Raw genomic sequence first — 23,056 nt, forward strand, 5'->3', positions numbered from 1 at the left:
TTCACTCCTCAATGAGCCGCAATGGCTGGAGCTGCACCGATCAGAAGCCAGGAGCCAGGAGATTCTTCCGGGTCTCCCACGTGGGTGCAGGGACCCAAGGACTTGGGCCATCTTCTACTGCTTTCCCAGGTACAGCAGAGAGCTGGATTGGAAGTGGAGCAGCTTGGTCTTGAACCAGTGCCCATATGGGATGCCGGCGCTTCAGGCCAGGGTGTTAACCCGCTGAGCCACGGCACCAGCTCCAGCAAAATTAAAATTAAAAAAAACAATTTTTCTTTTACAGTTGATGAAATTTATTCCAACCATATGCTAATTCTTAAACATAGAAGCAAAATTTTTTGGCCATAATGCTAAAGTTATGATAGTACCAACTGAAATTCTTATATTCATGTTCATCTTTTGCCAATCATAATCATTATTACAAAAATTTTAAAGGGGGCTAGCATTGTGGCACAGCAAGTTAAGTCTCCTGGGATGTTGGCATCCCAAAGGGGAGCCGGTTCAAGACCTGATTGCTCCATTTCTGATTCAGCTCCCTGCTAATGCGCCTGGGAAAGCAACAGAAGATAGCCCAAGTCCTTGGGCCCCTACATCCACGTAGGAGAGCTGGATGAAGCTCCTGGTTCCTGGCTTGGGCCTGGCCCAGCCCCAGCTGTTGTGGCCATTTGGGAAGTGAACCACTAGATGGAAGATCTCTCTTTCTGTTTTTCTTCCTCTCTCTGTAACTCTTTCAAATAAAATAAAAAATAAAATCTTTAAAAAAAGTTGAGGAATTTATGAACTTCCTCAAGGACCTATATTAACCATTTGACATTTAAACTATTTTATTCATTTGGAAGGTACAGCAACAAAGAGAGAGAGGGAAATACAGAGTCACAGATCTTCTATCTGCTGGTCTATTCAACAAATGGCCACATGGTTTGCACTGGTCCAGACCAAAACCAGGAACCTGGAATTCCATCTGGGTCTCTACATGGGTGGCAGGGGCTCAAGTACTTGTCAATCTTTCACTGTCTTACTAGGCACATTAGAAGGGAGCTGGATTGGAAGTAGAACAGTCAAAACTTGAATTACTGCTCCAATTGGGACGCCAGCTCTGCAAGCCCAGAGTTAATGTGCTGTGCCACAATGCCAACCCCAAAGCATTTTTTTTATTTGACAGGTAGAGTTACAGACAGACAGAAAGACAGAGAGAAAGGTCTTCCCTCCGTTGGTTCACTCCCCAAAATGGCCGCCAGGGCTGGTGCTGTGCCGATCCGAAGCCAGGAGCCAGGTGCCTCCTCCTGGTCTCCCACGCGAGCATTTTCAATAAAAGATAAGACTTACAGAGATGGTGTCATAAGGAAAAAAAACCAGAGTAACTTATTTAGCATTGGTGAAATATTTACAGTGAAGAAGACAGGCTGTTCTGATCTGTGATTCAAAAAATAATCTGGCATTTAAAACAACTGCGACAATCAAAGGTGGCGATTAATTCTGTGTGTATCAGAAAAATAGGAAATGGACTTGAAAATTGTTAGTGCTGGCAATATGTGATACTTACATCAATATTGACAGGTTCTATTGTGTTAATATGAACATTGGGCGCGGATGAGGACCGGTCTCGTTGCCCAAATTGATTTCGATGATCTTCATCTGCTGGTCGGAAGGACTGTGGAATTGGAATGGATTTTGAAGGGGATGGACTGGTGAGAATTTGGTGCCTGGAAAAGTCAAGTCATTGAAAAGTAAGGTTCAGAGTGACTACATAAATAATAATATTTTAAAAATACAATAAAAAGATTTTCTGGTTTCTCAAAATCATTAAGTATTGAAAACCCTGCAGTAATAGCTTTAAAAGGTTCTTACTTTACAAAAATCGACACAAACCGCTAAAGCTGTTTTGCTTAAACAGATATTCCAGTGGCTATCTATAAATAAAAACTGATTGTTATTCAGAGAATTTCAAGGCAATCTACAAATAGCCAGAAATTACCTGTGTTTAATCAGCTTGAAGACACAAAATATGCTATTTTTTCTAACTTTGCCACTTCCTGACATATGAAGCTATTAACATGAAAATTTTATGGCAAGTATGAAGAAATTATAAATAATTTTAAGAATATGTATGAACATTTCTGGACCTGAAAGATTTACCTGTTACTTTATACCAGAGTTGAATGAAAATTCTAAAAAAATCAAAATATCATTTCCAAATTCAGAAGATAACCCTTATAGAATTAATTTCTCTCATGTTTTGAATTTTGGTCATGATTAATTGTTGATACCAGAGACACAGAGAATTATGTTAAACAATCAAGCAAATATTTTAAAAATTGCTTTTTAATCAAACCACTAAAATAGGTCACCTAAAATAGCTGCTGCAGATAAATAACAAAGTATAATTTATCACAAGCCCTAAAAGGAACCTGACACTCACAAAAAACATTAAGGTTTTGAAAACAGACTGTCTATGCCCTCCAGACAGGGTACTGCGGGTGGTGAAGCATCACTTGGTAAATGAGGTGCAGTTAGCTAGCAGTCACTGCACTCTACCAGGACTTGTGAATGAACTGGTGCTAACAAGCTCTCTTTACCTACTGGTTATCATTCTACCTCACTGTATGAAAACTCTTGAATCAGCATTACCTACTGGTATTAACACATGGACAGAAAGACAATGTTGAGGGAATAAAAAAACATTTTGTAAGAGAAGAGTGGGGCCAGTGCCGTGGTATAGAAGGTAGGGTCGCTTCCTGCAGTGCTGGCATTCTGTATGTGTGCGGGTTCATGTCCACCTGTTCCAGTAATGTTCCAGCTCCCTGCTAATGTGTCTGCGAAGGTAGTGGAAGATGGCCCAAGTCCTTGGGCCTCTGCCACCCATGTGGGAGACCTGGAGGAAGCTTCTGACCATTGGCTTTGGCCTGGACCAGCCACAGCCATTGTGGCCATTTGGGGAGTAAACCAGTGAGTGGAATCTCTCTATCTCTACTTTTCAAATAAATAATAAATCTTAAAAAAAAAAAAAAAAAAGAGCAAAGGGTCTGGAGAGAAATGGGAAGAAAATATAACGAGAAAAATAATGGATAAAAGTTTGAACAGCAAAGAAAGCTAAACAGTGACAAAGCTTCTGAAGAAGTATGCCAACAGAACCTGTACCACAACTGTTTACTGGTCCTGCTTCCTTCAAGCTAATTGTTAATGACAGAGAGAGAAAATCTGACTTCGGGGCTGGTGCTGCGGCGCAGTGGGTTAACGCCCTGGCCTGAAGTGCCAGCATCCCATACAGGCACTGGTTCTAGTCCCAGCTGCTCCTCTTTCAATCCAGCTCTCTGCTGTGGCCTGGGATAACAGCAGAAGATGGCCCAAGTCCTTGGGGCCCTGTACCCACGTGGGAGACCTGGAAGAAGCTCCTGGCTCCTGGCTTCAGGTCGGTGCAGCTCCAGGCATTGCGGCCATCTGGGGAGTGAATCAGTGGATGGAAGACCTGTCTCTCTGTCTCTACCTCTCTCTGTAACTCTTTCAAAGAAATAAAAATAAATCTTAAAAAAAAAGAAAAAAAGAGAACATTTGACTTTATGTGTTCATTGTAACTAAATGAATCCCGTTAGAGCTGATATACAAATAATAAAATATTATTTACTAAAAACAATTGGTACTGGTAAAATGATAATTTTAGGTTAAGACTGATGGAACTGGACTTTAGAAAAGTTAGCATGTTCACTGGTATCCTTTTTATTCTTTCCAGTTATTGGGAAAGTTTAGAGTGTGACTCAGCTGTCTTCTTTTTGCTTTAGGCTGCCAAATATACACCCCTTGCTAAGGAATTTGGGACGAGGGAAAAGGTTGGAAACATCACATTAAGTAAGGAAACAGTTTTGGAAGGTGCACTCAGTAGTAACCATGCAGTGACGAGCAGTCCCTAGGCCTAGAGCGCCTGGGCTACATGCTGCCCCTAGCCCCTGATTCCAACGTCCTGCTCCTGTAGACTCTGGGAGGGAGCGCTGACAGCGTAAGTGACTGGATCCCCACCCCCAGGTGGAGACCCAGATTGAGTTCCAGGTTCTTGGTTTTGATGCTGGCACAATCCAGGCCGTTGTGGGCATTCTGGGGAGTGAATCAGTTTTTAAGAGTAACCAAGTATCCCCTTGCTTTCTCCGTGTGCATCTCTCAAAACAAAACGAATAAAACATTATTCATAGTCTGATTTAAAGTATCAAAGCAACAGCATTTTAAGCCAGGACTTAAAATTGCAAAATGCCTGAATTAACTAGAATGATATGGGATATTCTAATTAATATAATAATTGATCTGATATAGTTAGAAATGACAGTTATTTCAAGAACTTACTAAGACTATGACAGAAACATATAGTGGATAATCAATCATAAATAAGTTCACAAAGGATGTTGGTCAAGAAGCAAGGAAAAAATCTGATAAATTACATTATCATGCCTAAAGAAAAGTATATGTATATTAAAAATGAAGATATTTGTTTATTACAAAAAAAAAATCAGAGACTAAATTTGGCAGTTGATATCGTCTGCTACCTGTGGAATGAGTCAACTTGTCTAGCCTTGAGGGTAAATATTTATTACTCTGGAACACAGAGTATTATACTGCGTATATACTCTGATATATTAAAAATCTGAATCATGTCTTACTTCCATGCTTAACAAAAATAGTCTTCTGATTCTAGTTTGGTCTCCCTTAAATACTTTCCAAAAGAGTAGTAGTAATACTCAACACAAGAAGAACACTGATCTATACAACAGGTATACTTCGCAATAAAATGAATTATCTGGTGATTCTGATTCATAGAAACCAGAAGATTCCTAATTCTCATCATTTCTGGAGAATGAAAAGGCTGAGTTTCTATACTGGGAAATCTTTACACGCACCAAATAATCTATACCCTATGACGTTATCTGACAGTCAGCAAGCTGGCTTTCTCCTTATGATACCTTTATCTATCTTGTGGCAAACCTCTTGCAAGCAGTATTAAATTAAATATGAAAAGAATCTTAATTCTAACACCCTTAGCAAATTGTTAGTTTAGATCTCATTTTTAGTTTAGGTTATTTTGAAGTTTTGGCACAAAGCAACTCTTCAGTGATATATAAATTTTCAATGTTGACTTTCATAATTTATACATTCTACAGCATTTTGCAAAAGCAGAACAGCAAGTAACCTCTCACTTTGTATTGGAACTGGGCAATGTACTACTTCTCCAATATTTCTCTGCTGTATCCATTTTTCTACTCATTTCATACCTATTTTAAATATTGCCAGGATTAGTAACACAGGCAAAGATGTTTTGACACTGATCAAGACTGGCGTCGATCTTTACAAGGGAAGCCACACATACTTGACATAAAAGCATCAGGAACATGACTTACAGAAGTTTTAAAATCTTTTCTTATCATTTTCTCAAGCCCAAAATCTACTCCAGTTAAGTTATGAATATAATACGCTCATGGCAGAGGCCAATGTTTCTTAATTTTCAGACAGCATTCCTTTACTGGAAGGCAACTGTCCTAGATCATCCCCATTATAAACTTGCAGAGAGGTCAAGCTAACTTCAGTATGGTGTTCTGGAACTCTGCTCACAGAACTGGGACACGCTATTAAAAAAGCATAGTGATCCACAGAATCTGTCAGGAGAAAGCGTCACAGCCAAAGGATTCGTTAAAAACTCAAACAAACAATAAACATTTTTATTTGGTCATTTAAACAACACACAGCTGCACACAAATAAGGACAAAACCAGCAGAACTGGATGACTTCACCAGGATGGGTGACTGTTGCAACCTGACTAAAAAGAACACAGTGACCACAATTTCCAGAGTCCCCACTTTGTCAAGGAAGCCATTCCTTAATACAAAATTCTTCTGCTACATTTTCTAACCTGTGAGACTGCCAGAACATTGGATTCATAAAAATTATCAGGTCTAATGGAAGTGCCAAGTTATAAATGTGTTTTGAATATTCTAGAACAGAATGTCCTCTGAGAACATTCTTTTTGAACCATATACTTCTAAACATAGCATAAATAATGCTACTTTAAATCCAATAAGGAAACAGTAAACAGACCTGTTATAAAACAAACAAACAAACATGTTTCCAAGCAAACTAATGCCTAATTAACTCAGTTTATCACGTCTTTTTTTTTTCTTCCACTCTTTGGCTTAAGTATATGATGCTATTGCACTGTTTTAAAAGTCATTTCTCAGGAACTGGTGCTGTGGTGTGGCACACTGGCATCCCATATGGATGCTGGTTCAAGTCCTGGCTGCTCTACTTCCAATCCAGTCCACTGTGAATGTGTCTGGGAAAGCTGTGGAGGATGGCCTAAGTGCTTGGGCTCCTTCACCCATGTGGGAGACCCAGAAGAAACTACTGGCTCCTGGCTTCAAATTGGACCAGCTCCAGCTGTTGCGGCCATCTGGGGAGTGAGTCATCCGATGGAAGATCTCTCTCTGCTTCTGCCTCTCTCCCTCTCTCTCTGTAACTCTGCCTTTCAAATAAAATAAATAAATCTTTTAAAAAAAAAAAGGTCATTTCTTAACATTCCTCATGACTGATTAGCAATACTATCATTTTTTTACACTTTAGGTATCCATGCTTTCTCCACACTGCTGCCACTCCAGTTCAAGCTTTCATTGTCTCTCAGGTTGGCTGTCTTCTTCCTAGACTTCTCTTTCTTTCTCTGAACATTTTTTATCAGGTTAGAAATCTGCTTGAAAACTTTTAATTCTTTTTCCCTTGTGTCAAATCCAAATTCCAGCTTTAATTTCGACACTTTCCATAATCTGATCTTATGCACGCTACTTCTCAACTCAGACAAGCTTTCTTCCCTGACCCTACCACCCTCACTCCCATTCACGCTGTTTCTCCACTTCCCTAACACCAAGGCCTTTCTTTACAGCCCCATTCATTCAAATCTTCCTTCGTCACTAACTTTTCCTAAACACTTCCTCTCACTGTTCTTTCTCCCATACACATGAAAACATTTATGTCCTATAACATAATTTAATATACTCTGTCATATATTGTAGACTTTATATACTATTCTAAGTTGTTTACTATTGTGTTAATGACACTTTTATAACTAGAAGTCCTATATTTCCATATTTAATATTACCTAATAAAAAGATGAATATAAGGCAAGGATTCAAAGCTATCTGTAGCTTGAATTTTTTCAGGAATAGTCCTGAAATAGACTATGTCAGCTTTAATCTTATTTTATCCGTACCAAATGCACGTCAATCTCTGAGAAAATAAGCTATTAAAATTCATTTGACAATTCAAATGTTAGACAGGTCTAAGGTTAACCGAAAGATTCAGAAGGAAGCAGTGGAAGAGCATGTCTGACAGCAGCAGTCTGCCATACCCAACAGAGTCTGAGGGAGGTGCGGAAGGCGAGGACCCAGACGTGAGGGCAGTCTCTGCTGCGGAGGCCTCCTCCTGCGGTACTGGGTGGTGTTCAAAGAACTTGGAGACAAACAGCAAACTGTGAGGCAAAAACAAAACAAAACAAAACAAACCTAACTTGTGCAAAACCCAGAAGCTTCATATATCAGAGCATACAGTTAAGGGAAAAGTCTGGGATCAAATTCCATCTTCAGAAATAACTGTTAAATCAACAGTTGTATTTATGTCTAAAAGTTTTTTAAAAAATATATATGTGTGTGTGTGTGTGTGTGTATAGTACATGCAAAGGTAAGCTCAGATCTGAAAGAAAATTTTTCCATTCAGAAAGTTTCTACATATTAGAGTAAGCAAAATTATGCTTTATGATTAAGGAATTAAAAGAAAAAGTATCTGCTGCTAAGTTAGATCACACAATTATAATTTAACATATAGAACTAAATTTTGTTTCTGCAAGTGATCAAAAAAAGCAGTAAAGATCTTCAAAGCAGCAGTAACAGTGACACAAAGGAGATTAAGGTGGACTCAGTTTGGGGAAGGCATTGTAGCACACATGCTTGCACCCCATACTGGAGTGCCTGGGACTGAGTCCTGCCTCCACCTCCAATCCAGCTCTCTGCAACTGCACCTGGGAAAAGCAGCGGACGACGGCCCAAGCCCTTGTTTCCTGCCACTCACGTGGGAGACAGGTATGGAGTTGTTGGCTCCAGCTACAGTAGTCATATGGGTAGTGAACCAGTAGACAGAAAATCTTTCTGTCATTCTGCCTTTCAAATAAATAAATACTTCCAAAAAAGGGACTCCGTTTAATGCATTAGAAAGATTCTGACATTGGCTGGCGCCGCGGCTCAATAGGCTAATCCTTCGCCTTGCGGTGCCGGCACACCGGGTTCTAGTCCCGGTCAGGGCGCTGGATTCTATCCCGGTTGCCCCTCTTCCAGGCCAGCTCTCTGCTATGGCCCAGGAAGGCAGTGGAGGATGGCCCAAGTCCTTGGGCCTTGCACCTGCATGGGAGACCAGGAGAAGCACCTGGCTCCTGCCATCGGATCAGCGCGGTGCGCCGGCCGCAGCGGCCATTGGAGGGTGAACCAACGGCAAAGGAAGACCTTTCTCTCTGTCCATCTATCTCTCTCACTGTCCACTCTGCCTGTCAAAAAAAAAAAAAAAAAAAAAAAAAAAAAAGAAAGACTCTGACATAAAGCAAAGAGAAATTTTAGAAAGAGATATACTAGGTACAAAAATCTGATATCTACTCAAATAAAACTGGGCCAAGGGAGTTGAAGGGAAGAGATGGGGTGGGGGGAGAAAGATGGGGAAAGCAGAGAAGTTGAGGGAGGGGAGGGAGGAAGTGGGGGAGAGGCGCAGAGAATAATGGAAAATTCAAATAGAATTTACTAAATAGCGGACAGAAGCATATTTGTGTTCCAAAAATATAATGACTAACTTAATTGAAAAGATACCTCTCTCCTTTGAAAAGCTATCCCAAAGTGATTTCTCTGGGTTAATGGTGTTTATTATAAAATGGTCTTATATTATAAATGTAAGTTACATATATAGCTGAACTAGAATTATAATTTGGGAGAGAAGTGCTAATTATTCTATTTCTTACTAACCACACTTAAATTCCTTGTATAACTGTCCTGAATAGAAAACTCCTCACAGACTTTAAGACATACTCATTTCAAATTAGAGAAATTTAGAAGCAAAACTGTATTCAGAAGAGAGATTTTTGAGGGATTACTTACTCAAGTTGGTCATAATTAACACACATCAGTGGAACTTCCGTACTACAACGTTGGTGAAATTTGTAGCCACATGTCTGACAGCGGAAACCCTGGAAAAGCAGCTTTCTACAGAAGTCACAAAATGCTAAGGTGAAAAAAGTTTTCCGTACCTACAAAATGAAAAATCACAAAGGATTTCAGAAAGGTGCAAGAATCCTTTTACAGGTCATATTTATTCTGTCTAAAAGAATATGTTTTAATATAGTTATATCATGAAATCACATATTAAAACACTAAAATGAAAACAGGGGGTGTCAATATAGATAAATCACATATATTTACTCATATCTCAAAAATCCAACTTAAAAACTCCAAAGTCAGGAGAATGAGAAGCAAAAAACAGACTAGCAGGTGATTTCAAGCTTGACAACACAAAAGTAGACAGCAAACAGAAAGAGGGAGTCGAGGCAAAAGGAAGAAGAATATTCTTTAATTATCATACAAACAAGGGAGTTAAGGGATACTGAATGATGTTGCTGGAAAGGGACACAGACATATTTATATTAATTAAAATCACAAAGGTTTCCAATAGAAGAACCAAAATAAATAAATAAATAAATACACAGGGCGGGGGGAGAGGTGAGGAAGAAGAAGGGTTACAATGCAATTAACAAACTAATTCCATAAGTACTCAGTAATCAGGAGATGATGCTCAAATTTGATAAAACAATAAACTGTGGCTAAAATATATTATTTTGTAAAATGAAATAAGCACCAAAAGAGTGTGAAACAGAAGCCATTAATAATTGACAATGATATCCTTAGGAGGGGTTGGCAGGAAGGAGGGGAATTTAAATGTACTTTACAAAAAAGCAGACAGTTAGAGACCCCTGTTCACTGTATGACAATGCAGGTGAACTTAGAGCCGCATGGGGTAACGGAATATTTTTCACTTTAAGCTCCTCTGCAATAGTTTTAAAACTATACACAGGAGCTGGTGCTGTGGCGTAGCAGGTAAAGCTGCCGCCTGCAGTACCGGCATCCCATATGGCCGCTGGTTCAAGTCCTGGCTGCTTCACTTCCGATGCAGCTCCCTGCTATGGCCTGGGAAACAGTAGCAGATGGCCCAAGTCCTTGGGTCCCTGCACCCGTGTGGGAGACCCAGAAGAAGCTCCTGCCTCCTGGCTTTGGATCAGCACAGCTCCAAGTGAACCAGTGGATGGAGGACTTGTCTCTCTATCTCTTTCTGTTTCTACCTCTCTAACTCTTTCAAATAAATAAAATAAATCTTAAAACACACACACACACACACACACAACTATACATAGTTCTACCTGGGTAAAAATGTAAGAAGAATTATTTACGAAAGATAAAACTCGTATGTAATTACATGTAAATCAACAATCCTACCAAATGAGGATAAAGAAGAGGAAAAAAAGATAGTAAGAATTACCTTTAGCAAATTATCAATTTATTAGAGGATTAGAAACTTAAAAGACAACTTGTAAGAATTCCATGTCAAAAAGGTAAATGAGGTGTAACATAGGGTCACATAAATAGAACTGTGGTTTAGAAGAATCTATCCTAGAAAAGCCAGAAACGGTTTAAAATGTATTTGTTCTGTGCAAATAGTATACAGAAAATATAAGAAGGAAAAACTAATACCAAAATGCTAACAATGTTCCTTTGAGGGTGGTTACAGTATAAGTGACTTCTATTTCATTCTTTGGTTTTGACATATATCCTCAACTCACCTTAGTTTTTCATAGTTTTGATTGCAAATAATAGTAAAACATATACATTTTAGGGGCCAGTGCTGTGGTATAGCAGGTAAAGCTGTCCCCTGCAATTTGAGTCCTGGCTGTTCCACTTCTGATCCAGCAGCCTGCTAATGTGCCTGAGAAAGCAGTGGAAGATGGCCCAAGTTCTTGGGCCCCTGCACCCATGTGGGAGACCCGGAAGCTCTGGGCTGTTGACTTCAGCCTAGCCCAGCCTCAGCAATTGTGGCCATTTGGGGAATGAATCAGCAGATGGAAAATTTCTCTCTCTCTGTAGCTCTGCCTTTCAAATAAATAAATAAATCTAAAACAAATGTATTTTACATTATGACTCAATATAAACCTGTATTCATAAAGCAATACCTAACCTGACTCCCTCTCTCTCTTACATACATACACACACACACACACACACGTATTTTCTCATAGAATTTCTTTTTTTTTTTTAAACACTTTTTTTATTTATTTTTATTTTTTTGACAGGCAGAGTGGATAGTGAGAGAGAGACAGAGAGAAAGGTCTTCCTTTTTTCCATTGGTTCACCCTCCAATGGCCGCTGCGGCCGGCGCATCTCGCTGATCCGAAGGCAGGAGCCAGGTGCTTCCTTCTGGTCTCCCATGGGGTACAGGGCCCAAGCATTTGGGCCATCCTCCACTGCCTTCCTGGGCCATAGCAGAGAGCTGGCCTGGAAGAGGGGCAACTGGGACAGAATCCGGTGCTCCAACCGGGACTAGAACCTGGTGTGCCGGTGCCGCAAGGCAGAGGATTAGCCTGTTAAGCCACGGCGCCGGCCTTCTCATAGAATTTCTAATCTATTATGTGAAATGGGTCTTCAAAATGTTCATGGAAAATTAGTATTACATTTTTACACCAAAATAGACATCTTTTAACTACATTTTCTACAGACTTTTTGAATACTCTCAACATTAATCTCAACATCAAAACTGTTTCTAATAAGCATGCATTTAACAGAATAACAGCTTTGAAAAACATTTTATTAGGCAAATTATATCCCAACATATAGTCCATACAGACTTTTTGAGAATATTTAACTACTTTTAAAAGTGGCCTGCTTTTCTTTATATTTTTTCCTATGGATGCAAAAAAGGCAAAAGCTTGTTCCTAGTTCTGTGCCTTTTCCATTTGTCTCAGGATATATGAAAGATGAAAAAAGTCATCCTTAAAAACTATTAAAGTGGCCAATATTTCTCAACCAAGCATCTTTTATGCTGAGCAGACTCCGAGGAAAAAAGAACATAAAAAAGCATCCAGTGTTTCCAGAAGTCACCAGCACATTTAGTTCTGTTTCTTTTTGCCCATCAGGCAATATTTTCAGTCACATGATGATATGCTCAGTTTCATAAAGTCCTCAATTTCTATTCCTTCATTAAACTACACAACTGCAGTCTTCTGATGTTGGTTTAAATGTTAAAACTGTGTAACTGGTTGCTTGTGTATGTAAAGAAGAAAAAAGAGACAAGGAAAAGGGGGATGAGAGAGGAGGAAAAAGAGTAAAACCTATGTGGGAGAAAGATATAGACAAGCATTTGAGTATAAATGTTAAGTGACATGTGTACATTTGTTAAACATATCAATAAAGATATGCACAGAAGTGAAATATTTCTGTTCACAGTTTGTGCGTGATTAACTTGAGTGTGTACAGGGCAAAGGGAAGGACTAGTAACTTGAGTGTGTACAGGGCAAAGGGAAGGACTAGTAACTTGAGTGTGTACAGGGCAAAGGGAAGGACTAGTAACTTGAGTGTGTACAGGGCAAAGGGAAGGACGAGACAGACAGCATCTTCAAATCTGTTTCCTGCTGCTGCTTCTCCCACTCCTAAATGACTCCGTGGATGCCGGCAATACTAAAGGGTACTAAACACAGCTTCCAGATAGCCAGGAGGCATAGGAAACATTCCCTAAAGAGCCAGCACAATCCAGCAGAGACATGTGAAGAAGGAAAATACCTTCTTGTTTCTAAGCAGCACCCAGGCTTTAACCCTTGCCTCTGTATGTCAGTTTTAAAACACTAACCTATTCACACTTATCCCATGCTTACAACCATCAAATTTCTGATTATTTTAGAGAAAAGTCTAAATCTTTAACATGGCTTACAAGGATTTTCAAGAGCTAGACTCTACTTATTCTACACATAACTATTGCTGTACTGTATCAACCACCTCTCCAACCAACCCTGTGTCCCATGTCAAAAACAGGACCTCTACCCTACACCTTATACAAAAATCAACTAAAAAGGATCAAAGACCTAAATCTATGACCTGATACTGTCAAATAACTATATGAAAACATAGTATTATGTAAACATATGACAACATATTGTAGAAACTCTGCTAGATATTAACATATGCAAAGACTTCTTGCAAAAAAAAAAAAAAAAAAAAAAACCAGAAGCACACAGCCAGTAAAAACCAAAGTGGACAAATGGGATTACATCAAGTTAAGAAGCTTCTTTCTGCACAGCAAAGGAAATACTCAACAAAATCAAGCGGTAATCAACAGAATGGGAGAAAATATTTGCAAACTATGCACCTGGATTGATATTCAGGATTTATAAAGAGCTCAAAAAACTCAACAACAAAAGAAAGTAGTTAAGAAATGGGCAAAGGACATAAACGGGTATTTTTCAAATGATGAAATATAAATGGCCAACAGACACATGAAAAAATGCTTAGGATCACTAGCCACCAAGAAAATGCAAATAAAAACCACAATGAGGTTTCACCTTACCCCAGTTAGAATGGCTATCATCCAAAAATCAAAAAATAAATGCAGGTAAGGATATGGAGAAAAAGGTACCCTAATACACTGTTTGTGGGAATGCAAACTAGTACAACAATTATGGAATACAGTATGGAGATCCCTCAGAAAGCTGCAAATAGACCTACCATATGACCCAGGAATCCCACTCCAGGGAATTTATTATGCAAAGGTAAATAAATCAGCACATGAAAAAGTTATCCATACCTCCATGTATACTGCAGCTCAATTCACCATAGCTGACATGTAGAATCAACCCAGATGCCCATCAACTGATGACTGGATAAAGAAAATGTGGTGCGTATATATCCAATGGACTACTACTGGGCCATCAACTGATGACTGGATAAAGAAAATGTGGTGCGTATATATCCAATGGACTACTACTGGGCCATCAACTGATGACTGGAAAAAGAAAACGTGGTGTGTATATATCCAATGGACTACTACTGGGCCATAAAAAGGACTGAAATCCTGTCTTTTGCAACAAAATGGATGCAAATAAAGACCACTATGCCTAGTGAATCTCCAAAAGACAAATACCATGTTTTCTTATATATTCTAGTTAATACAGAATACAATACAAAGAAAAGTGTAAGAATGAAACTGACATCTTATTATCTGATTATTTTTAGCCCTTGTCTACACGCATGTGGAACAGTGGCCTTTGTACTTTTCATTTTTTGCACATTATGGTTAGTGGTGCATTAAGCCTATGATTATAAAGTAAACAGAAATTATGTTACTGCAAAAATTAAAGGAAAAAAAAAAAAGAAAGGGGGAATGAGGGAGGGAAGGAGAGAGGGGGGAAGTATGGTTATCTTCTTAGAATTGCATCTATGAAATACATGAAATCTGTTCTCTTTATATTAATTAAAAAAAAACCTTCAAAGGTACAATGCTTTCTTGCTGTTTCCTTCTTCTAGAATACAGTTCACTTGCTGTTTATTTCCTCATCTATCAGGCCTAAGTTTAGTTTTTTTGTTTTTGGAAACACTCCTATCTCTTCTAAGGCCAAGTTAGGAGTCTATATGCATATAAAACACTTTAAAAAAACAGATTTACTTATTTGAAAGGCACTTAAAGAGAGAGACAGAGACACACACATAGAGAAAGAAAGAAAGAGAGTGAGAGAGAGAGTGCACGCGCGCGCGCACGCTTCAATCTACTGGTTCAATCCTCAGACGCTTGTGTCTGAGCCAGGCCAAATGCAGGAGCCTGGAATTCCACCTGGATCATGGGCCATCCTCCACTGCCCAAGTACTCAGAAATCTTCTGCTGGCTTCCAAGGTACACTAGCAGGGAGCTGGACTGAAAGCAGAGCAGCACGGACTAGAACTGCAATCCAGTGTGGCATGAGGCTGCAGCCCAATCCACTGTGCTACTATGCTGGGCCCTGCACTTTAGACATCCAAAACAATTAAAAATATGAGAAAATATTAAATTCTGTGTCTCTCTACTCTAATGCAGGGATGTTCTTTGTCTTATTTACTGGCATATCCCTGTGTAGACACAGCATTTGCAAATGGAAGGTTTTCATTAAGAATTTTCTGGCAGGTCTCCAACTATTTCCATACTTGAGAATCTGTAGTATGCTTTCACTACCTTTTCATGACAACAACCCTTAATTTAATACTATTCTCTCATGATTAGCAACCTAGTTCTTCTTTTCTCTCCTCATACCTAATTTCTAGTTGAGAATTTTAAAGAGAGGGGTGGATGGCTGGCGCCGCGGCTCACTAGGCTAATCCTCCGCCTTGCGGCGCCGGCACACTGGGTTCTAGTCCTGGTCAGGGCGCCAGGTTCTGTCCCGGTTGCTCCTCTTCCAGGCCAGCCCTCTGCTGTGGCCAGGAAGTGCAGTGGAGGATGGCCCAAGTGCTTGGACCCTGCACCCCATGGGAGACCAGGAGAAGCACCTGGCTCCTGCCTTCGGAAAAGGAGGACCTTTTTCTCTGTCTCTCTCACTGTCCACTCTGCCTGTCAAAAAGAGAGAGAGAGAGAGAGAGAGAGAGAGAGAGAGGTGGAGATGTGGTCTAGTGGTTAAGAAGCCAGTTCAGGTGCCTGCTTCCCATACTGAAGTACCTGGGTTACATGCCTGCTTTCAGCTACTGACTCCCACTTCTTGTTTTTTCCCCACAGAAACATTTTATTTAAGATATACAAATTTTCTGCATTTTATAAATACAACTTTAGGAACATAGTGATTCTTCCCATCGCACCTGCCCTCACACCCTTTTTTCCTCTTCTTTCACCTATTCCCACTCATAATTTTTACTAAGATCTATTTTCAATTAACTTTATACATGTAAGATTAACTCTCTCTATACTGACAGTTCAACAAATAGTATGAAAAAAAAAAAAACCTGTTCCTCAACAGTTTATTTCTCTTTTGATTTATTCTACGACCCACTGTTCATTCGGGAGCATATTGTTCAGTCTCCATGTGTTTACATATGTTCTAGTGATTCCTGAGTTGTTGAATCCCAGCTTCCTTCCACTGTGGTCAGAGAAGATACATGGTATGATTTAGATTTTTTTGAATTTGCTGAGACTTACTTTATGGCCTCGCATGTGGTTAGTCCTAGAGACAGTTCCATGCACTGGTGAGAAGAATGTGGATTCTGCAACTGTAGGATGAAAAGTTCTGTAGATACCTGTTAGGTCCATTTGGTCTATGGTGTCGATGAACTCTGTTGTTTCCTTGCTGATTTTCTGTCTGGCTCATCTGTCCATTGCTGAAAGTGGTGTATGGAAGTCCCCCATTACTACTGTATTGGAGTCTAGGTCTCCCTTTAGATCCATTAACATTTTTTTAAATACTCAGGTGCCCTGTAATTAGGTGCATATGCGTTTATAATAGTCACATCTTCCTGCTGAATTGATCCCTTAATCATTACATAGTGCTCCCCCCGCCCTTTTTTTTTTGCCTCTTTTAACAGTTGTTGTGTTAAAGTCTGTTTTGTCTGATATTATAATGGCTACACTAGCTCTTTTTTGGTTTCTGTTAGCACAGAATATCTTTTTCCATCCTTTCACTTTCAATCTTTGTTGGTGAGATGTTTCTTGTAGGTAGCAAATAGATGGGTTTTGCTTTTTAATTCATTCAGCCAGTCTATGGCTTTTAACTGGAGAGTTGAGGCCGTTTATATTCAAGGTGACTGTTGATAAGTGACAACTTTGCCCTGCCATTTTTCCATTAATATTCCTGTTGTTTACTTTGGATTTCCTTTGTACTTTTACTGGGAGATTTTCTGCCTTCACCTCCTTTCGTAGTGCTGACCGTGTTTCTGTGTTTCTGTGTGTAGCACCTCCTTTAAGCATCTTCTGCAGGGGTGGATGAGTGGTGACAAATTCTTTCAATTTCTGTTTGTTATGGAAAGTCTTTATTTCACCTTTATTCGTAAATCAGAGCTTTGCAGGGTATAGTATTCTGGGTTGACAGGTTTTTTCTCTTAAGACTTGGAATATATCTCACCATTCTCTCCTAGCCTGTAGGGTTTCTGATGAGAAGTCAGCTGTGAGTCTAACTGGAGATCCTCTGGAAGTAATCTAGCGTTTCTCTCATGCACAGTTTAGAATCTTTTATGTTTTACTGTGTTGAGTTTGATTACAATGTGTTGTGGTGAAGATCTTTTCTAGTCATGTCTATTAGGAGTTCTATGTGCTTCCTGCACTTGGATGTCCCTTTCTTTTTCCTAATTAGGGAAGTTTTCTGTAATTATTTCACTAAAAAGGTCTTCTAATCCAGTCTTTCCATGCCTTCAGGAACTCCTAAGACCTGTATGTTGGGTTGTTTGATAGTATCCCCTAAATCTCCAACTTTTTTTTAGTTTAATAATTTCTTCTTCTTCTTCTTCTTCTTTTTTTTTTTTTTTTTGGTCTGACTGTAAAGTTTCCAGATATTTGTCTTCTAACTCAGGATATTTTTTCTTTTGCTTCACTGAGTCTGTTGTTAAGGCTTTCTACCACATTTTTAATTTGATTTATTGGATTCTTCATTTCCAGTATTTCATTTTGATTTCTTTTTAAAATATCAATTTTGTGGGAAAAATTTTCAACCATGTCATATATGGATTTCTTTAATTTGTGGATTTGCTTCTGGTTACTTCTAAGTAATCTTATGATCAATTTTTTGAACTGTTTCCAGCATTTATTGAATCTCTTCATCTTCACATTCTAGTACTGAAGTGCTGTTGTGTTCCTTTGGGGGTGTCATGCTGTGTTCCTTATTCTTGTTTCTTGAACTGCTGCATTTATTTTTAGGTATTTGTGGAGATACCTGTTCCCCACCCCACCCCCATAACTTTGATCTTTGATCTTTGACTATGCCTCTGTGGCTCAGTGGAGTGTCTGTTCTTTTCAGTGAATACCCAAAGGCATATGTTGGGTGTGGCCAGGGAGCTCTGTTCAATGCTCCAGGGTGAGGGAGTGTCCAAGGTGACACTCAAGTTGCAGTGGTAAATTTTTTTTTTTTAATCAGTGGGGAAGTTTAAGATGCTCTGCTAGCTTAGTCTTACGTTCACTTCCTCTATTCCAAGGAGACCAATGCCTGGGCGGTAGCCCCAGAAGGTACAATTTTCACCTGTGCCGCCACAAGAACCACCCAAAGCATCTGCGTAGTCCTCGGTGTGAGCACAGATCTCACAGCAATGACCCTCACCAGGGAATCAGAGTGTCCAGAGTGTGTGGAGCCACCCACAGTGACTGCCCAAAGGCCCATCCACACCCTGCAGCCTCACACACAACCAGTTTCCTCTGCAGTTTTCTCCCTTACTTTCCCTCTTGCTTCCTGTTAATGCAGACCCTGGGAGGCAGCAGGGATGGCTCAAGTAGCTGAGTTCCTGTCACCCATGTCGGGGACTTGGATTGAATTCCTAGCTCCTTCAGTCTGGCCCAGGCTCTGACCACTAAAGGCATTTGAGGAGTGAAGCAATGGATAGTAGCCCTCTCTGATTCTTTGCCTCTCAGATAAAAAAATAGAAAAAAAAATACTAGTAATCACTATGAAATGTAAGCTTAATTATTTCTGGATTTTTAAGAACTCAAATAAAATCCCCAAGATTTATCCAGTCAAAATTCTCCAAAGTAAAATAAAAATGAATAGTAACAAACTTTACAGCCTGTCATTATACAACTATTTGCTCCACAATAAATTTGATTGACATTAGGTATAGCTTACACTAATTCAATAGATACCTTATTTACAGAGCACAAATCTGACTTCATGGTTCACCACTAATGGAGCCCTGAAAACAGAAATGCCCAAGGAATTCTTCTCAATTGTCTGCCTTAAGAGCCCAGCTGGATTAATCATCAAAGTATATGGAAACTATGTGATACGTAAAGCATGGCAATAACTATCTATATAGAAAAAAATTTAAAAAAAATAAGAAGTACATTCCTACCTTATAAATCATTCCAATCCTAGGTTTTGTCTACGTTTTCAGGGACAGAGAAGGAGAAGCGGGTGTGCAGCTTACTGGTTAAGAGGCCAGCTGAGAAGCCTCCTTCCCACACTGGAGTACCTGGGTTCAGTGACTGTCTCGACCTCACAACTCCAGCTTCCTGCTAACGCAGTCCCTGGGAGGGAAGTTCTGGGATCTGTACTCTTATCTCTAAAACAGAAACACCTCAGGTCCGGGTCGCATGCTTGTGACACTTAGCTTATGCTATATTTTAGCAAAAGCAAAAACCAGACAAAGGGGGTTGGTACTGTGACGTAGCGGGTAAAGCCAACACCTGTAGTGCCAGCATCCCAAATGGATGATGGCCTGGGAAAGCAGCAGCAGATTGCCCAAGTGCTTGGGCCCCTGCACCCATGTGGGAGAAGATCCTGGTTCCTGACTTGAGATTGGCCCAGTTCTGGCCTTTATGGCCATTTGGGGGTGTAAAACAATGGATGGAAGATTTTGCCGTTTCTCTCTCTTTGTGTAACTCTGTCTTTCAAATAAATAAACAAATCTTAAAAAAAAAAAAAAAAAAAAACCTAGACAAAGGAAGAAGCCTCAAGAACAGTTTAATATCCAGCTATTCTACTTACATTACATTCTTCAGAAACATTTATAAGTATGTCAAGATTTTACAAGATTGTTTAGCTCTGTTCCTTTTAAAAATACAAAAACTTGAATGTCTATTGACAGAGGAATGATTAAATACACCAAACGCCTACTCCTATGGATTATCATAAAATCATTACAAGAAAAAAGCCAGGTGTACTAAGACAGAAAGATGTCCATGCCAGCTTATTAAATTAAACAAGAAACATGCAGACTATCAACTACAGGACTCTAGATTAGTTTTTTTGTTTTTTTTGACAGGCAGAGTCAGACAGTGAGAGAGAGAGAGAGAGAGAGACAGACAGACAGACAGAGACAGAGAGAAAGGTCTTCCTTTGCCGTTGGTTCACCCCCTAAATAACCAGGAGCCAGGTGCTTCTCCTGGTCTCCCATGCGGGTGCAGGGCCCAAGCACTTGGGGCATCCTCCACTGCCCTCCCAGGCCACAGCAGAGAGCTGGACTGGAAGAGGAGCAACCGGGACAGGACCGGCGCCCCAACCGGGACTAGAACCCGGGGTGCCGGCGCCGCAGGAGGAGAATTAGCCAAGTGAGCCGTGGCGCCGGCCTCTAGATTAGTTTTAGGAAAGGGAGCTGAAAGTACTGAAGGGAAGAGAAAGAGAGAAAGGAGAAAACTTTGGGTTTACAATTATAAGTGCTCGTAAAAGTTTAGATTCCACAATAATCTATTAATCCCTACAGATGTTGACCACTAGGAGGATACTTTTAAAAAGAAGGTATAATTCTTAAAACAAGACTCTTTAATTTAAGTATGTTTCTAAAGAACTGATTTTCAACTTAGCTAGAACGTTATTACCAAAATTCTTCAACCACATTTCATGCTTCCTAAATAAAAACTTATTCACAATAACTTGAACATGCTTAACATTTCAAAAAATGTAAAGGTACATACAAAGTTATGTGTTGTGAGTGGAACATTCTCTAATACTTCTACATGCAGTTCTTCTCCAGTAAGCCAGGAAATATCAGTATCCCAGCCAATTGGTTTCTTCTCTCTGAAAAACGTAGATACAAACCTTTCTTGGTTATCATACTTAAAAATCTTCATATACCTCATGCTGAAGATATGAAAATTGGTTACTGAGGGGCTAGTAAAAGGGAGGTTTGGCTCCCTGGCCTTCCATCGTTAGAAATTTAAATGGCAATAAATTAATTTTTAAGTTTACCCCAAATAAATGTATCACTCTTGGACAAACAGCAGGGTAAAGAGATGTACTCTTTTCTTCAAGTCAGCTCCAGAAAAGACCTACAACAGCAGAAAATGGTTTGTTCCTGGGGTCAAAAAAATAAAAATAAAAAAATCACAGGTATGGACTTTCTATCCATTTAAAGAAAAAGAGTACTCAGGGGGACAACATGCCCCAAAATTTGGATTCAAAACTGGGGGTCCTGGAACAATATTTTCTGAAAGAAAAAATAGTTTAACACAAAAGTGTTAATTTTTATAAACCATTTGTTTAACTATGAGTTTGTATTAAAAACAGGGAAGTGGGTAATGGTGCATTAGTCAAATAAATTACACTCTAACTGATTCAAAAAATGTAAGACTCTCAAGCTCCAAATCAAATTACATGATCAGAGTAAAAAATACTACAATCAACTAACTCCTCCAATGGGCCTACAAGATTTCTTCAGGATAATTTAATATTAATATAATATTTTTCAAAGTGGATTTTCAATTCCTTTATCTAGGTTTGGGTAAATATCCAAGAGAAAATTCCCAACTTCAATGTCTATTTTTATCTTTTTGAACAAAATTTCACAGCACATACAAACCATACCCATCCTGAATTCTGTACACAGCACAGCATTCTGGGATCAGACCTCTCATCATCAGCGCCTTCTTCAGACTGTCTCGAACCGTGACTCCACACCTTGCAGGTACCTATGGTGTCATAATGTGTGGTAAGAGATAAAGGCAACAGATCACATTTTTTCCACATAATTTAAAAACTCAGTAATTTACCTTTATAATACAACACCTTTTAAATGTCATATGGATTATGAAACAATTATAATTTTTATAGTTAATATTAAAGGAAAATTATAACCCAAGCACCGATTATTATTCACCAACTTAAAGCAAATTTGACTTGTCTTTAATAATTAAAATGAAATGTTTTAAATATATAAAAATGAGAAAATAAATATTATTCACTATAATACAACCTCCAAAAAATGAATCTATGGCTAACAAATAACAGATGTCAACATTTAAAGCAAAATTAATTCTGACCCAATACTGTTCAAATCTGAAAACCGTATAATATACCTTCAACTACATTGATGAGTCCTTCAGAGACATCTTATAGACCCTAAACACTGCACAAAGACAAGACTTGTCTTAATGTTTATAATTTATATTTATTATGTTATTGCCTAGCGCTCCTATTTCCTCTGGAAATCCGCCCTTTTCTAGAAATCCACAAAGTAGTAGAAATGATATTGATTAAGCTTCCATTCTTTTCTAATTGTACACGATGTAAAACTGCTAATTGGTTTCCCATAGCCTGGCAACAGCAACTGGACCAGAGCTAGATAGACAGCCCAAACAATACCTAAATTATTATGTAAACTGACACATGAACACTGGTTGAGAGAAATTCTTGCTTCTATGTAGTGACAGTGTGCCAAGAGAATAAAAATTTGGAAATCTCAGTGTACTAAGAAAATCTGAATACAGAATGAAGCTAACGTGGGAAGAAGCAAAGATGACATGGGGAGTAAGGCAGGAAGGGGCCTAGGAAAGAGAGAGAATCTTTCTATTAGAAGTTACCCTATCCTTGACCTTTTTACTGGCCTTATCTCCAAGCCACATTTATTCCTTGTAACTAGTGGTGTGGACTACAGTGAAGCAGCAGGAGTAAACAGAGCATAGCTTTCATGGGAGTGAGTGTTAAGACAGAGGAAGGGAAATGCTAATAAAATTAAATACTCTGTTCATTTAAGCATGCAAGAGAGGGGAAAACGAAGTACAGGTAAGTATGACAGCTGAATGGAACAGTATAATGAAGGGTAAACAATCAGAAAGCCTAACAAGACCTATGTTTAGAAGTAATGAGAAAGGGCTGGTGTTGTGTTGGAGCTGTTCTGATGCAGCTCTCTGCTAAAGGCCTGGGAAAAGCAGCGGAGGATATCCCAAACGTCTGGGCTCCTGCTACTCACATGGGAGACCCAGATGAAGTTCTTGGTTCCCGGCTTTGGCCTGGCTCAGCCCTGGCCATCGTAGCCATCTGAGGAAGGAACCAGCAGATGGAAGATCTCTGTCTCACCCTCCCTCTCTCTTTCAAATA

The 23,056-nt window shown here is 39.3% G+C and overlaps 1 protein-coding gene across 4 annotated transcripts in view; it reads right to left on the reverse strand.

Moving 5' to 3' along the window:
• Nucleotides 1-23,056, reverse strand: part of BRAF (B-Raf proto-oncogene, serine/threonine kinase) — a 200,715-nt gene that overhangs the window by 64,679 nt on the left and 112,980 nt on the right. For 3 of the 4 annotated variants that reach the window (XR_009865529.1, XM_062186840.1, XM_062187056.1), the window contains exons 4-8: nt 21,545-21,648; nt 20,656-20,758; nt 9,156-9,304; nt 7,373-7,492; nt 1,544-1,703 (exon numbers count right to left, since the gene is read on the reverse strand). Coding sequence is in view for 3 of the 4 variants with exons in the window: in XM_062186840.1 (XP_062042824.1) it covers nt 1,544-1,703; nt 7,373-7,492; nt 9,156-9,304; nt 20,656-20,758; nt 21,545-21,648 (636 nt within the window). In the remaining variant the exon portion in view is untranslated. The remainder of the gene's footprint in view (nt 1-1,543; nt 1,704-7,372; nt 7,493-9,155; nt 9,305-20,655; nt 20,759-21,544; nt 21,649-23,056) is intronic. The other variant, XM_062186971.1, reaches the window with a different exon arrangement.

The sequence above is a fragment of the Lepus europaeus genome, chromosome 1 (assembly GCF_033115175.1).
Source record: "Lepus europaeus isolate LE1 chromosome 1, mLepTim1.pri, whole genome shotgun sequence".
NCBI classification, from domain to species: domain Eukaryota; kingdom Metazoa; phylum Chordata; class Mammalia; order Lagomorpha; family Leporidae; genus Lepus; species Lepus europaeus.